General features: G+C 40.3%; 1 protein-coding gene across 3 annotated transcripts in view; it reads right to left on the reverse strand.

Moving 5' to 3' along the window:
- The window catches only part of GRAP2 (GRB2 related adaptor protein 2), a 71195-nt gene extending 55537 nt beyond the window's left edge, over positions 1–15658 (reverse strand). For 2 of the 3 annotated variants that reach the window (XM_074326430.2, XM_088796375.1), the window contains exons 1-2: positions 15225–15658; positions 10999–11225 (exon numbers count right to left, since the gene is read on the reverse strand). In XM_074326430.2, the coding sequence (XP_074182531.2) occupies positions 10999–11010 (12 nt within the window). In that variant the 5' untranslated portion in view covers positions 11011–11225; positions 15225–15658. Of the gene's footprint in view, positions 1–10138; positions 10582–10998; positions 11226–15224 lie in introns of those variants that run through there. The other variant, XM_074326428.2, reaches the window with a different exon arrangement.
- Between the last annotated feature and the right edge of the window lie 922 nt (positions 15659–16580).

Genomic DNA, 16580 nt, shown 5'->3' on the forward strand with positions numbered 1-16580 from the left:
GTGACAACCAAAAATGTCTCCAGGCCCTGACAAATGTCCCTGGTGTGGAGGAGGTATCAAAATAATCTCCTGCTGAGAACCCCTGCTCTGCAAGAACCCAGAAAGGCAAAAGTATTTTAAAGCCAGTTATATATACTTTGAGAAATAGCTGGATGTATATAGAATATTTAAATCTGGTAAAGTTTTAGCTAACAACTCTAAACTCTTAATAAGCACCAAATGGAATTTTGTAAGTTTTGTATTATGATACAAGGTAGGTGATGGGGAAAATGCGTGAAATCCCTTCACCCTAGGTCAGCTCTTCTCAGATTTTATGGTGTGTGAGAATTACCAGGGAATCTTTTTCAAGTTCACATTCTGATTCAGTCAGTTTGAGGCAGGGTCTGAAATCCTCATTTTTAACAGGCCCTGGTGGTGTCAATTCTACTGGCTCCCGAATTTCATGTTGAGTAGCAAGGCCCTAGATCAAAATCACCGGGGAGGGGTGGGAGTGGGGGTCTATCTTAATGATTACAAGGTCACAAGGTCGTGAGAGCAACATTAAAATTTACATTAGAATGGCAGATTAGAAAAATGTGGACATTCCCTGCACCTTTCTATAAGGAACGAAATTGCTCGGGATGTGTTTTACAATGTGACATTTCTATTAGCTTGAGATTGTAACTATTATACAAGTTACCTGTGAGTCCCCTGCTTTGGCCAGGAATACAAACCTACAAACTGCTAAGCCAGTTTGGCAAGACTTGTAAAAGTTGCCAAAAGTCTGATGGAAACCTAAAATTCAAGGTCTTTTGTAGTCCTTGTTTTACTAACGGAAGAAGGTGAGGATGGGGCCGGGGGAGGGGATGGAGAAAGGAGAATCACTTTAAAAGAGGCCTTGCAATGAGACAGATATACTTTATGGTGTTTATACAAATTCAAAAAAATTGTGCATGGAAATTATACTGACATGACATGATGTTACAACCTCAAGTCAGATAACTCAGTTATAACTTTAAAACAGTTGCAAGAATGAATGTTATTTACTGTAACGTATAGTGATAAGGATAATCAAATCTTCCGAAAGCTGCTGAGAGCTTTAAATGAAATTTTCTTCCTCTCATCTATATCGCCCCTGAGTAATTTCTACTTAGAGTTTTGCAGACATCTGACTCATCATTGCGTGTACTTGGGAAGGAAATGGCCATGCATATTTGCTCCTATTTTATAGTTAGGAAGGTTGAGGTTCCCTGGTTTGTTTAAAGATGTAGATTTGTCCAAGGTTGCAGACAATTTATCGACAGGAAGGGGATAATTGAGTCCTAACCCTTTGGAGGCCTCTTCTGGGGACCCAGCAGGAGACTAGCTGTGACCTCATCAGCAAATAAGTATACACCCCCTGGAATGGAGAACTAATATGCTAGCTCTGGTAGGTTGTTACCAATACGATTAAGTATGTATAAAAGGGATACATTGCTCTACATTCAAACCTCTGCGTCTAAGTACAGAATAAGGAAGATCTGGCTTAATAGTAGTGCATGGGAACACATGGGTTTTAGCTGGCCACAATTTCAATATGAGTCAGCAGTGTGACATAAATGTCAAAAAGACTTACGCGATCTTGGGCTATACTAATAGAAGTATAAGGTACATATCAAGGGAGGCAACTACTCCATTGTGTTCTGCATTTGTCAGACTACTTCTGGAGAGCGCTGTCCCACTCTGGGCACCATGATTTAGGAAGTCCCTTAAACTGAAGTCCATCAGAGGTGAACATTTAACGGGATGAGAGTATGTAAAACCACATTATAAGAGAGTAGTTAAAAGAACCAAGGACATTTATGCTTGAAAGAAAAGACTTGGAGAGGGGCACAATCGGAAGTGAGAAAAGAGCAGTCTTGGAAAAGAGCTTGAGGCACAGTTTCCAGTGGCAGAAGTTTAATGTCTGGATCCCCAAGGAAAAAAATTCAAGCGAGCCTTCTCAACTCTGTCATTTGCAAAATAAACAGACCTTCAGTGAAGAAGACCCTGATCCGCTTATGATTTTCTTGAAATGTGCAAATTTGTGGATGCATTTGTGCCTCTGACGAGCCATCTCCCTCTGCCTGCAGGTGCATCCTCTCTGCAAAGCCCCACCTCGAGCCACTTACTCTGTTATCTCCTCATCATGAGTTTTGCACCCGCAGTAGCATTTTATTTTGTTTGTCCCAGTTTCCCTAATAGCTTGTTAGTTCCTTAGGGAAAGAGACCCTATTTTGTTTTTGTTTTTATTACCCTAAATGTTCTCAGTACATCTGGGTACAGTGAATTAGGGACAGAGCGGATGTCGGTTGACAGCAGCCAGAAGATGAATTAAAGTAACCAGACAGATAATTTTGTATAGCGTCTACATGACAAAGCATTACAGCTTGCTCTCTTGATGATAATAACACCTAATTGACCTTTCACTTTCCAAAATAACATGAGCTGACAAAGTTGGCTGTGTAGTAAATCTTACTTTTCCCTATGTTTTGCATTTTAAATTAAAAGTTATGTATCCACGCTGGACAAAAACAAAGTTTACTAAGAGCTCCATCTTCCTTGTTTTAGGTCTTGAGAATTTCTCTCCCACTAGGGGATCCTTTGACCACAATTGCTCCTTTTTTGTTTCTCTGGATATTTACAGGGTACCAAGTGTCAAGTCACAACCTCACACAGCATCTGATTTATAAAATGAATGAGCAGTCTAACAATATTGGTCTAGGAGGTAGAAAAATCAACAAAATGGGTTTAAATAAGAAAGCACCATGTTATGCATTTTATGAATGAGGCATTGCATATTTATACTGTGTCAAATATATAAAAATGCTTTGGGGGTAACAATGTACGTATCTTCTTAAGTCTCCTATGCAGCAGGTTGAAGAACAGTATCATGTCACTCAAGGACAGAGGATGCATGGGGCACACTGAGTCACCCACGAGGCTGAGAACAAGACACAGGACGCAGGAGCTAAGCTCACGCTCCATCACTCTCATCCCTGGACAGTACTACCTCCCACAGTCTAATGACCTGATAAGGTACAGAGCAAGTTAATACACTTGTCTGTAAGAAATCGGTATAACTCCATCTGCCAGCCTGCAGTTCTTTTAGAAAATTCAAAGAGCAAAAAACTGAGAAGCAGGGTCCCCAATTTCCTATCATCGGCTGATAATCACAAACAGAGATTTTCACCATCCCAGTGATTGAGGTAGCCAGACTATCCATGCTAACAGCATTGGGCTTGGATTAGTCCCAAGGCCAAGAGCGGGGTGGGGGGTGGGGAAACGTGGTTTCCTGCAATGTGTAGTCGACCCTTGGTTCTGCGGTTCCACTGCTCTGACAATTGATGTTATAAAACCCGAGTTTACTGACATATGGTGCATGAGAATCTTCTGCTTGCTTTAGCTTCCCAGAGACACTTAGAATTAAACTGGGGCTATATCATGGATTTTGTGGACTAGGCAGCATATGCTATGGACACTTTTTATAAATCTGAAACAAATGCTAACCTACAAATTTGTTCTAACCTACAAAGATTCTCCAAATATCTCCAAAATTAAAGGGCTTGGCCATATCTTTCCTGTCTCAGGGCTTCTGCATTCAGTATTACAAGCCCTCTCATGAGTCTCCAATTTCCAAGCACATTTGGGGGACATTAAAGGAAATAACTCTTAATAATGAAAAGTCAGATGGAAGGTTTGGGTCCTTCAAGAGGAATAACCTTTTTAGAAGGATAAGGTCTACCAGTCCAAAATAAGTCCATCAGTGTTATTTATTTCTATATTATACTCTGAGCTGCCCAAGAGGGATAATAAAAGATGGCGGTATGTCTGTCTGATGTAGAGTACAGAGTTCGAGCAAAATTGCTGTGAGACAGTCAGCCCTGCAGGAAAATGAAGCCACCAGCCGAATGACACACACGCAGCCCGTCAAAGCACTATTGATGTTTATAGTTTCTAACAGGCTTTGGACATTGCAAAGGAACCCATCATGAATTGGATGCCAGCTCTTATGACCTACAGGGAAGGATAGAAAGGTCTTCCCATCTATCACAGAAAAGGTCATTTCTGTTCTCAGACCCAGTAAGATTAGGTAGTTTGCCACAGAACCAAAAGGGCTTCAGAAAACATGCAGTCTAACCTCTCACTTGACCAAGGAAGAAACAGAGGCCCAGAGAGGTTACAATGTCTTGTTCAAAGTCACACAGGTAGCTTCCGGTAGAGCCAGAATCCAGATTTCCAGAAGCCCCATCAAAGGTCCCTGCATCTCCAGAATCCTGTGCCCAGACAACTGTAGCAGAAGGAGCCCTGGACTATATAACTCACCAGCCTCGGTATTAAGTCTCGGCAGATATTAGCAAAATTACCTTGAGCAAGTCTCTTAAACTCACCAGCTCTGCTTTTCCCGCTCTGCAACATGAGAGGTAAACTGTGTGGTCTGTCTACCTCAAAGATCAAATGAGATAATATGTCAAAACTCTTTTTAAGTTTTACAAGGTTCAAGGTTAAAAACAAACAAAACGGGTGGGGGGTGGGAGATGAGGGTAAGGGGGATCGAATATATGGTGATGGAAGGAGAACTGACTCTGGGTGATGAACACACAATGGGATTTATAGATGATGTAATACAGAATGGTACACCTGAAATCTATGTAATTTTACTAACAATTGTCACCCCAATAAATTTAATTTAAAACAAAACAAAACAAAACAAAACAAAACTTCAGATAAAGGAAAACTTTCCTGACTGGACGTATGGGTGGACTCCAAGGCCCACGGACCATTGGAAATTCTGTGTAAAGGAGTGTGTGGATGAGAGCTAGGCACATTCCCCCCACCCCGGGAGAGTTTCTATAGCTTTCTTCAGCTTCATAAATGTGTCTGACACTCCCCTCCACCCCCACCGCACCACTGCCATAAGAAACTATGTGCTTAATACAGAATTGTACACCTGAAATCTATGTAATTTTACTAACAATTGTCACCCCAATAAATTTAATTAAAAAAAAAAAAGCAAACACGGTTGATTCTTAAATAAAAAAATTAAAGAAACTATGTGCTGTGGATGGATATCAACATATTTATGATCAACTCAAAGGGTTGATATCATGTATTGAGATACGACAATTTTCTTAGATGTAACTTATGGTTGAGATCTTCCTGCTAGCCTTAATGATTCGATAATCCATATTTTTAGAATATAAATCTATTTGGGGGAGGGGAGCAAATCTGACCTCACATTTTGCTCCATAACGTGATAAAAATCTGTGACATAAAGTGTGAATACAAATTTCAAATTACAAATCAACTAGATTTTTTTCTACTTCCCTAGTAATATTTCCTACTTATTTAAAAGGCTTTTTTTTTTTTTTTTAAATCCTATCTAACAAGAGAATTATATACTTATTATTTACTGAGTTCCTACTGAGTTCTCAGCAGTTTGTTTCCAGTATTTTCCCATAAAGTACTAGAAAAAAGGCACAAATCATAAACCATTTGTAGGCTGCCACATTAAACCTGTGGTTCTGGAAGGCTGAGAGGTGTGGAGAAAAACAAATGAAAAAGTATTATTCATGACCAATTGACCAATTATGCTACTTTTCATTAAAACACATTAAAAAGGCAGAACTAATTTAGCAATGACTGTGTTAGAAATGCATAAAAACATTATTAATGTTGTATTTTTTTTTTCTCACTTATTTTTAGTTCTCTTCAGAAAATTACACTTGAGAGCTTTCTGTAATGGCAATTGAAGGAGCAAGTAAGACAGCACTGGGACCCTCTTGTAATGCTAATGAAGGCCAATACCCAGCTTGTGAGGCCTTTTCTGTATACAATCATGTTTCAGAAACCATGGGCTGACTTACAGAATGCCTTAAGTGTATGAGACAACCAACCAGGGAAGTTCCCATCTAATAAGACTCATCCATCGTCCCATGAAGACATCCAATGTGGTCCTCCATAAATCTGACAACGGCTATACTCTTGTGTTTTAGTGGTACAATCTTATACAGTACAGGAATGTTGAACAATGAGAGGGATTTTTCCCCTTTGACTCCATCAAAATATCATCTTGTACCCCAAGGCTCTGAGGTCTCATAACTCCCCTCTTGTATTATTCCTTTCAGTTTTTTCCTTCCTATTTCTTCATAGTTCTACATTTTTCAGTTCCTAGTATTATCTTCAATGTTTCAAGTTTCTTACACAGAGCCTTAAGCTATAGAAATGCAATAAGTATACTCATCTATGCTTAACAGAGTGCTATTATTCAGATGAACAAAACCCAAAACACATTTTGGTAGCAACATTCCCAGATTTTCAATAACTTAAAATAATTTAAAACCTAGGAGGTGGTGGTGGGAGGGTCTTGTTGCTAATTTCCATGTCCTTGTGTCACTTCTCATTACATGCGCTGTCTTCAGAGAGAAGACTCTGGAATCAGACGCCGTGCTTCAAATCCAGGCTCTATCACGTACTAATTAAATGACTGTGCAAGTTACTTAGCCTCTCTGTGCTTCAGTTTCCTCACTTGGGAAAGAAGGATAATATTAGCACTTACTTCACTGTGCTATTATGAGAAGCAAATGAGTTAATACCTGCAAAGCGTCAGCCCAGTGCTTGGCAGGTAACAGATGCTGTTTTAGGAATGTTACATGTATCAATTATTTAATCTTCAAAACAATATGATGAGATAGGTGCCATTATTACCCTCATTTTATAGGTTAAGAAACTATGGAACAGAAAGACTAAGTAACTTGTTCCAGTCGGCCCAGTTTGTAACTGGAGGCTCAGCCTCAAACCTAGAATGTCTGGATCCACAGCAATCACTCCGGAAATGTTACTTATTATTATTATGGTTGTTAGTATTATTACCTGAACTTATATACTCAATAAATATCTGCTGTTGCTGCTGCTACATTTGTATGTCCAATCCTTCTTCAAAGTGTGCTAAAATGTATATGACCCCCAACGGTATAGTTGATTTAGGCAAGGATTTTCCCCTAAAGCCACTGGTGAAGTTGGTTGGGAAATAGGCTATTACCACAGTGCCAAAGTGTCACTCGCTCAGATTACTTGCTAATTGCAAAGGAGAGAAAAGTACCTTTACAAAGGAGAGACCCCTGGAGTGAGATCTCTGCTTTGAGCCATGATCAAAGTAAGCATCACAGAGGAACAACCTGGCATTCGTGCCTCCTGATGGGATGCAATATGGAGCACCTTGTAAAAAATGCTCAGTCGAAAGTGAATCAATGCTTTGCTTCGAACTTGTAGTTTACAGAAAACACAGGGGGTAAGGGAACAAATTAAATAACACCATCAAGCATCAACAAATCCAGAATGTGGAACATTCTACAAGATAACTAGCCTAACGCTTAAAAAGAATCCAAAGTAGAAGAAAAACACGTAAAACCCAAATGCAAAAAAATGTGCTTTCCTTTTTAAAAATTGGATCCATTTTTAAGTTACGGAAGACATGTGGGGGACAAATGGCAAAAGTTAGATATGGCCTAGATATTTGATGATATTAAGGAATTGCTGTTCGTCTTCTTAGGTAATGATGGTATTGTGATTACTTAGGAGAACGTCCTTCTTAGACGTGTACTGAATTGTTTCGGAGTGAAGTGTCATTTTGTCTGTAACGTACAAGTAGTTCAGAAAGAAATACATATAGATGGAACAGATATAGCAAAATGTTTGCCATTGTTGAATCTAGGTGGTAAGTATAGAGGTACTCAATGTACTAATAGTTCAACTTTACTTTTGAACATTTTCTTTACTCTCTTCATAAGATCTATGCTTACATATTCTTTGGAGAACATGTAAGACTTTTGTTTTCATGTACTTAGTAATAGGTTTTTTTTTTAATGCTTTAAAATGTTTACCTCTGAATGCATATTTAAAAAAACTGCTTTTTAAAAATTATTTACTGACTTCCTATTGGCTAAAATGTATTAAAGACTAGTATTAACATTGTTGATGAGAACGCAATGCCTAACACAGGGCCCAACTTATAGTAAATGCTCAATAAATGTTTGTAAATGTTTATTTATGTACTATGCTTTTCTGAAAATCGTAAAGTGACAAAAAAGAAAAAGAAAAAGGAAAGAGAGAGACATGAGGCTATGTTGTTTCTTTACGGATCAAGATATGCTGGGCAAATACTTGTGATCGACAAAATGGGGGCCAATTGACTCTATCCTTTGATTCAAATAACAGGTCGCGAAGATTCTTGACCAACTTTTGAGTTTGTTTTATGAGGGCACGAAAATGGAGAATCTGTCCCTAGGACTACCAGCAGCTACTGTTACTTGTTTAAGAAATCCTGATGGAATCACACTTAATGACACATTTTTGAACAAATGTAGCCTTTTCTTGATCCAGGAAAAGAGGTTAGTTCTGCTCAAGTCTAGGGATAAACCCTACAAGTCACCAATACCATTGGGTCTTATTCTCTGAGACTCAAAAAATATGTGGGAACTAGGGTCATTTTTAGCTCTTCCAGAAGGCAATGGTTTTAAAAGAGAGGGCTTCAGGCAGTGAGATACACTGTGTATAAGAGGTGGGAAGAAAACTATCAAAACTCAAAGAAATAATTAATAATGATATCATTTTGCATTTTCATGAATGCCTTTTCCTAAGGCACTTCATATCTGTGTCAATCATTTATTCTTACAATATCCCTATAAGGTAAATGTAGAACAACTGACATTTTTTTTAAAAAGGGGGATTTTCATCAGGGCCTTAGATGTGGAAGCTATTCAAAAGGATATTATATTAGCAATAGAGATATTTCTTCATATTGAACAAATCGATCACCTCCTTCCCCTCTGCTTTAGTAAAGTCATTAAAAAAAAATCTATTACACTTTAGGAGAATAAGATTACAGTTTACTACATGGGAGACACCCCAAGTTCAATCTAAAAAGGTAATTTTATTCAATGATATGGGGCCATCTCTCTTTGCAACAAAACCAAAAAAGTTCTCGAAAAAGAGTACAAATAAGAATTTTTAAAATTTGTAACTTAAATGCATTTAGATGATCCTCTATTTATACAGCATTCTTTATTTAGTAATGGAGCCTTTTATAAAGAGAATCACTTTAGAATTATTTTACAAATGCGAAGTTTTATAAACAATTACGGGGTTGTTAAAGCAAAATATACTTATACTAAATGTTCCTTCTAAAACCAAATATGAGAAGGAAAAAAAAGGGGCGGGGGACCCACTAAAGAACTAGACAGTCATGCAGTTGTATAGAACAAGAGTCTCCAACCTGAGGTTTTCCATTCTCACATGACATAACATGAGCACATACAATCTTTTCCAGTGGGTTTTTGGATCCTAACATTTTTCCTCCTCTCAATTTATCTGGGGATGTATATTTTTAGTAATGTGCAAATTACGTTGCATATACTTTATTGACAGGGCCTAGTTCCGGGTATGTAAATGTGATACTTTAAAGTTAGTAAAATCCTGGGTGTGTGTATTCAGACCTCATGTTTAGGAACAAGTGGGGCACAAAGCATAAAGGAGTTATCTTAAGACTCCACGCCGTTAACTTGAATAAAGAGACAATACCCTCTTGAAATCTATCTTAACGTGATTTTCTTTTTTGTAAAGGAACCCAAACTGGCATTCTTTGTAAGGGCAACATAAACACTCACAGAAGTAGAAATGAAAGCAATGAGAGAAATCCTGACCTGAGTACTAGCGTTCATTCATGGCTGCTCAGCCCTTCACCCTCCCCCTTCCCATCCCAGCTTGGATTAAATGCTGACTATGGTCAAGTGGAATTTCACCTCTGTAATCCCAGAGTCTAAAGTCTCTCCCTGAGAAGGCTCAGAAGCCAGTTAGTAGAGTTTGTGTGTGTGTGTGTGTGTGTGTGTGTGTGTGTGTGTGTGTGTATAATGGGCTGGGTAAGGTACAAGTCTTAGTTCATTTGCTAGAAGTCAAATCCTACCACCACAAACATTGCTATCGCAAAAGATTTAGGTACCTCAGCTGATGCACCAAAATATTAAGAACAATATTTGGAGAGCCCATGGGATTCATTCTAATTACACTTGACTCATAGAGAGCATCCTGCAAATTATAACACTGATCTCTAGAGTATGTGGACCGATGTTGCATGATGACGTACCTTTTAGAAGAGATGAGGTTGAATCTGTATCTTGGCTTTGACACTAACTTATTAGAATCCTCTCTTGCAAGAAGGAAGATGAATTCACATCCAATTTACTGCATTTCAGAGTACGGGTCCACCTTGTGCTGTCGTCCAGGTACCGCGCTAACAGAGGACAGACACGCTCACAGATCCATTACTGGCGCCTCCTCCCCACCCCGTACGCCCTCCTCCAAACGGCCCCCAGTCGGCCCTGCCGTCTGTAGGCAAACCGCACAGGAACTAGCAGATATGAGGCTTCAGAGTGTTGGGCGTGAGCCTTAGATTATGTGGTTTTGTTTTCTTGCTGCCAGAGTTAAACTAAAATGCAGAAGGTTCCATGAAACACTTTTGCTTCTTTGTGCTTGGTTTCAGTTTTAACAATTTCCTCCGTGAACGATTATGTTCACATAAGAAAATTTCTCATCCTAGAGATGGTCCATTGGACAAGCTGCTGCTGGCCTGAAGGAAAACTCTCATTTTCTCTTAGTATAGCCGTGCATTCAGAGAAGCAGTAGGAATTCTTAGGGGAACTTATTTAATACCACCTTAGATCGCTCAAAATATTAAAATCCCAGAGAAAATGCTTCCTTAGTGCACTCAACCTACAGTACTCCTCTTAGCCCATAAAATCACCCTTAAAACAAACAAGCAAAAGGCTCTGAGCCAGGATGTGTTCTAATCCCAGTTTTATCACCGTCAGACATGAACTGGGGCTGGTTGCTTCAATTTCTGAGATTCATTTTCTCTTGAGTTGGTTGGACGAAAGGATGTCTGGGATTTTAAGGTTTTTCACTGACCTAAAGTTTCTGTTCACCTTCAACTTTCTCAGTTCTTACCTTCAAATGCATAGCTCGCCCTCCTCTTGAAGTTCCTCCCTCCTATACCAACTCACGAAGGCCTCTTCCTCTCTCTTTGCTCTTGCGAGAAAATGGATTGCAGCGTTGCATCTTTTACACAAAATTAGACAAGTTGCTAGTTGCTAAGTGGTACAATTCAGAGTTTGGGACCAGATCCAAAATAAAGAGGGAAATGTGGGCTCACAGGATGTCCCTGGCATTAATCCCTGGAAGGCAAAAAAGGAGAGTACCATATAAGACTCAAGTTGGGGTGCTAAAATGTAACCTTATTCCATAATGTGAAACGGTGTCCTTTTCTATCTCTTTGCCCCTTTATACTTCGATCTTGCTCAAGATTTACTCTTTGTTTTGAACTTTTCCCTTGGCTGCAATTGCTCAATATTTTTGTTGAAATAGAAAAGAAGAATCTGGTGTAGAATCAGCAGAGTGCCTTGGTCACAGTGGGTGCTCAGTAAGTATGTGTTGAATGAGTTAAAAGGAGTAATTTGCGACTCTTAATTCCTTAATGAAGGACTTTCTTTTTATGAATGCTGGTTTGTTGAATGTTCTTAAATTCAAGTTGTGTCTGAATAGGGTCCCCATTATTTCCACACACTATAAAGATAGGATTTTCGAGATAACGACATGTTGCTGATTTTAAAACAATGGTTGGCCTCAGTGTTCTTCAGTCTTTATGGTGTGAGGAGCTGGATCATTGCTACACCCACCAGCTCCTTTGCCAGTTTTTGAACACTGAAGTCCTCTGGCCACAGTCCTCATCCCAAGCCAGTGTTCAGAGGTGGTTAAACACTGAGTCCCTAAAACTTCCCTGACTGGGGAATGAGAAGAAAGAGGAAGCAGTGAACTATAGGAAGTATGGTGGTGTTTTCAGCTCACACCCTAATGAGGAAGCTACTTTTCCACAAGGCACTGTGCCCAGGGAGCAGACTAGAGCCCCTCTCCCTTACAAGTAAGGGGTAGAGGCAGGACAGGAACATCTCAACGAGAAGTTATTTCGGTAGTAAGTAATGATTGGCAGGTGTGTTATAGAGCACCCTGGGAGAGAAGCAAGGCCATTGCAGTGGTTCATTTCATACCAGCTCTGTAACTGAACAAGTGCAAAGGCAGGACCTAAGCATAAAGACCGTAATGTGAGAATGCCAGCATTTCAGTCCTTAATGTCATGGACACTCAGAAAAATTATCAGCAAAATTGGGAAGGTTCAGGAATATGTGAAATCTGAACTTATGCACAATGGAGAAATTTTAAGACCATACTTGTTTAAAAATTTTCATCAATTCCTTTGGAGGGGATCATTATTAATATCAAAACTCCTTGTGCATAATTATGTTTAATTAAACTTTATGGTAAAATGTGTACTTCTCATTCAATAGTGTAGATCCAAACATTCTCTTTTCATTCATTTGATAAGTAACGTTTGGACACCTACTCTGTGTTAGGCCTGTTCTAAGTGCTGGGAATGTATCAGTGAACAAAACATAGTCCCCACCCTCTTGGATCATACCCTCTGGCACAGGGAGAAACAGTGTGTATGTCAGATGGTTGTACTACCACGGAGAAACATAAAATGTGGCAAGAGTCAGAGGGAGTGTGGCTGAGGTTGCGATTTTACTGGGAGATCAAAGGATGTTTGAGTCAAGTCCAAGACAAAGTGAGTGATCCAGCCTGATAGCTCTCTGAGGAAACAGTTTTTGTAGGTCTAAGGACCAGCAGGTGTAAGCCTTAAGGGGGGAGCAAGCCTGACTCAGTCAGTGAGGTGGAGAGGAGTCAAGATAGAGGTTGGAGAGGGAGGAGGGGCTAGAACACAGAGGGCCTTGCTGGCCATGGCAAGGTCTCTGGATTTTGCTCTGAGTGAGACGGGAGCCAACGGAAGGTTTTGAACTGGGGAGTTATATGATCTGACCTGGGTTTTAAGTTTTAAAAGGCTCTTTGGTTGTTGTGTTGAGATTATATTGTAAAGGAGCAAGAGCAGAAGCAGAGAGACCAGTTAGGAGACTACTGCAATAGTCCTGGCAAGAGATGATGGCAACTTAGGACAGGTGGTTGGAAGTGAAGGTGGTGGCAAGTGATTGAATTCTGAATATACAGGGTGACCATAAAATCTGGAAACATAAATATTACATTTTATCATGTATTAGAACGCGGTACTGATAAACCATTTATTATCTACTGACCACATACTACCCAGACTTGGGAGCCACCTGTATTAAAGGTGAACTGGTGGATATGATGTGCGGTATGAGAGACAAAGAGAGGACTCAATGATGACTCCAAGGTCGTGGCTGGAGAAGCTAGAAGCAAGGATCGTCATTTACTGAAATGGGGGAGATGGTTTTGAAGATCAGGAGCTTCGTTTTGGACATATTACATTCGAGATGTTGGTGAGAAACATCAGCGGGACGGTCAGGAGAGGTTAGGGCTGTAATAACACCTTGAGAGTTGTTGAGAGAGAAAAGGATGTCTAAAGCTATAAGACTGGATAAAACCACCTAAAGAATGAATACAGATAGAGAACAGACCCCTCCAAAGCTGAGAGGTCAGAGAAATGAGGAGAAACCAGCCAAGGAAATGGGAGGGAGCAGTGATGCCCTAGAAATCAAGAGAAGAAAACTTTGTTGTCTTTTGTAAAACTCTGAGTTCAGGGGGAAAAAACACACCAAGTAACTGTTGTGAAATGATGTCTGCATTTGGTGACTGCTACAATACTGCAACTAAATTATGGTGCCCCCAAATGGAGGAAAGCAGACAAGAAGGACCTTTTACATAATGGCTCTTTAACAGAGTTAATTCCACTAGGTATGTAACACTTTACACTTTTGCCTAATCAATTCCATTTCGAACTCACCCAGAGATTTGTTCTAAAAGAAGAAGAGGAATTTTTTTTTTCTTTTAAACCTGGGAATCTCTGACCTTCTGAAAACACAAAAGGTAGACTTGTGAGTGAGAATGCCAACAGAGCTCAAGCAATGTCAATGACCCAAGGTTACTCCTTAGGGTAGGGGAAAGGGTATAGAATTGGATGCAGCTGATTTGGGTTCAAGTTCTAGCTAAATCACCTGCTAGTTGAATGTTTTTGGGCAATTCATGTAACCTGTTTGTTCCTGCAAACTCAGCTCAAGTTCACCTCCTCCAGGAAGCCTTCCCTAACTTTGTAGATTTAGACAAATCTCCTTTTTACTCCCATGTCACTCTATTCTTGCCTTTATCATGGCAACTTATAATTGCTGACTTATTCCTGTCTCCTCTATTAGACTATAATTTCCTTGTAATTCCCATCACTCAGCACAGTGTCTGACACATAGCAGGTGCTCGGTAATGTAGAATGAATGCATGTTGCTCAAACTCACTGTCTCATAGGTGCAATGGGGGTAATTGATGCCTACTTTTGAGTTCCTTTGAAATTTACATAAGATATGCATAGAAAAAATCTTCATAAACTGTAACTCAATATATAAAATTCTTGTTGTTTGTCCCCTCCTACTTTATAGAATAACAACTTAGCCTGGTATTCAGGCCCTGAACAGTCGGTTTCTGGGCCACCTTTTCAATTTCTCTCTGGCTCCTACCCCCACTACTTTATATTATTGCAGGCTAAGCACTATTTCAAACACACCAACATCTTTCACATCTCCTATCATCTTATTTTATACTTACCTATCTACATGTCAGTATCTTATAATAATAATTATAATTGAAGTAGTAGGAACTGAAAACAAATGTTACTTGCATCTACTCAGTCTTTCACCTCCACCCTAGTGGAATGTTGACATATTCTACTCAACCACCAACATGCTTTAAAATGAGGGTTTTATTATATTTTCAATGCCTAAAGGATAAAATCACCTAGTAGTATGGACAAGGTCCTTAATGATCTCACTTTCCTCCGTCACTTCATCTCCCGCTGCTGTTCTACTAATAGCCTTTCCAACAGCCATAGTAACTACAGTCCTGGCAGTTTTACCAAGATGATAGGTGCTCTCAGCTTTCAAGCCTTTACACAGGCGCCCTTTGCCTCTAATGGCCTCCTCCCCTTTGTCTAGTCAGTGAACTCCCTGTCATTCTTCAAGATTCAATTCTGATATAAACTCTTCTGTGAAACCTGCCCTTAAGTACTCCTTGGCAAAATTACACGCTCGCTCCTGTCTTATTACACGATACACATCTTGTCACAATCTTCTGGGATGGTGCCTGTCACCTCCACTTACCTGTAAACTCATCCAGCATTGCATTCGTGTTTTAGGTCATGGTCCTTACTGCGTGGTGGGGCGCCTGGCACAGAGTCGGTGTTCACTGGAGACCAGTTGAATGTTTCATCCACTATGCATCAGTGGTACCCGAGGCCGTCAGTGAAGGCACTCCATCACTGCCCATCACGCACACTGCTCTTTTAATCTCTAGAGACTACTATTAATTTCTTTCTCTTTTGAGATGGAAATCAGCTGCGGATGGCATTTCAACTCAGTTAAAATTACACTAACCCAAACTGTAAAATGTATTCTTTGAAAGGAGGATTAGGGCAGCATCACAGATCAACAGATTGTGAAATGAAGACATTTACTTTCATTCCACTCGATATCCTCAGGCTGGGATACTTTAGCCCCAAGCATTCCTATAGCTTGAAGCCCTGGGAGACACCGGCACCAGACCTAGGAGAGGCCGGAAGTGAGGGGCCGGAAGTGAGGAAGCGGAAGTGGGGAAGGATGGGCAGTTGGGCCTGGGAACCAGGGAACTTGAATTTGAGTGAACTTGAACTTGAAAAATGCCCTGATGTGGTAGCTGGACCTTCCCCTTAGGTAATAGACTCTATTTTGGTGGAGGGGGGCCGGGAGGGGTCTGCTGCCCGCCTGGTCTCACGCCGGCGCTGTCCGCTGCCCGAGGCCCGGGGAGAGGTGGACTAGGCCGCACAGTCTGAGGCGGGGAAGGTCCCTGCTGCGTGTGTTGCCGTCACGTCACTCTCACTTTTTAGAAGCTTTCCTGCTTCCAGCTCCCCCCTCCAAGTAAATTGTGTGCTCTTAGAGGGTAGTCGCTGGAAGTTGATTTTCTCTCAGCCTCCGCCCTTCGTGTTCAAAATTCTTTCCCACGCATCTCATTTCTTGCTCTCAACAGCCCTCCCTATGTGATTAGTCCTAATGCGGCAGATGGGGAACTGAGGCTCAGAGAAGTTGTAAGCCTTAATTAGGAAATGGCCGAGCAGAACCTCAAATCCACGTTTTTTGGAATCCTAATTAAAGTAATGAGATGAGATATTGAGAATGTCTAGGTGCCAGCACATTGTGAGTATTCAGTAAAGAGTAGCCATTTACTCCAGAGGGTGGGGACTGTGACTTGTGCTGTATTTCTCCATTTCCTAGAATGGAGCCTGTCACCTGATAAACTCGAAAACTAATAACTGAATGAATTAATGAACACACAGGAGGGGCTCAAAAAAAATCGGTTTCTATGCTTCTTGCAGTGTTCTTTCCATCAAAACAGTCACACCTCTTAATGCCACAGTATTCTCTATAATCATTCCCCCAAAACAACTTCGATCAAACCCTATTTCCTCCCAAGTTGAACTCAAT

Source organism: Rhinolophus sinicus, chromosome 1 (assembly GCF_057876585.1).
Source record: "Rhinolophus sinicus isolate RSI-liver-muscle chromosome 1, RSI-T2T, whole genome shotgun sequence".
NCBI classification, from domain to species: domain Eukaryota; kingdom Metazoa; phylum Chordata; class Mammalia; order Chiroptera; family Rhinolophidae; genus Rhinolophus; species Rhinolophus sinicus.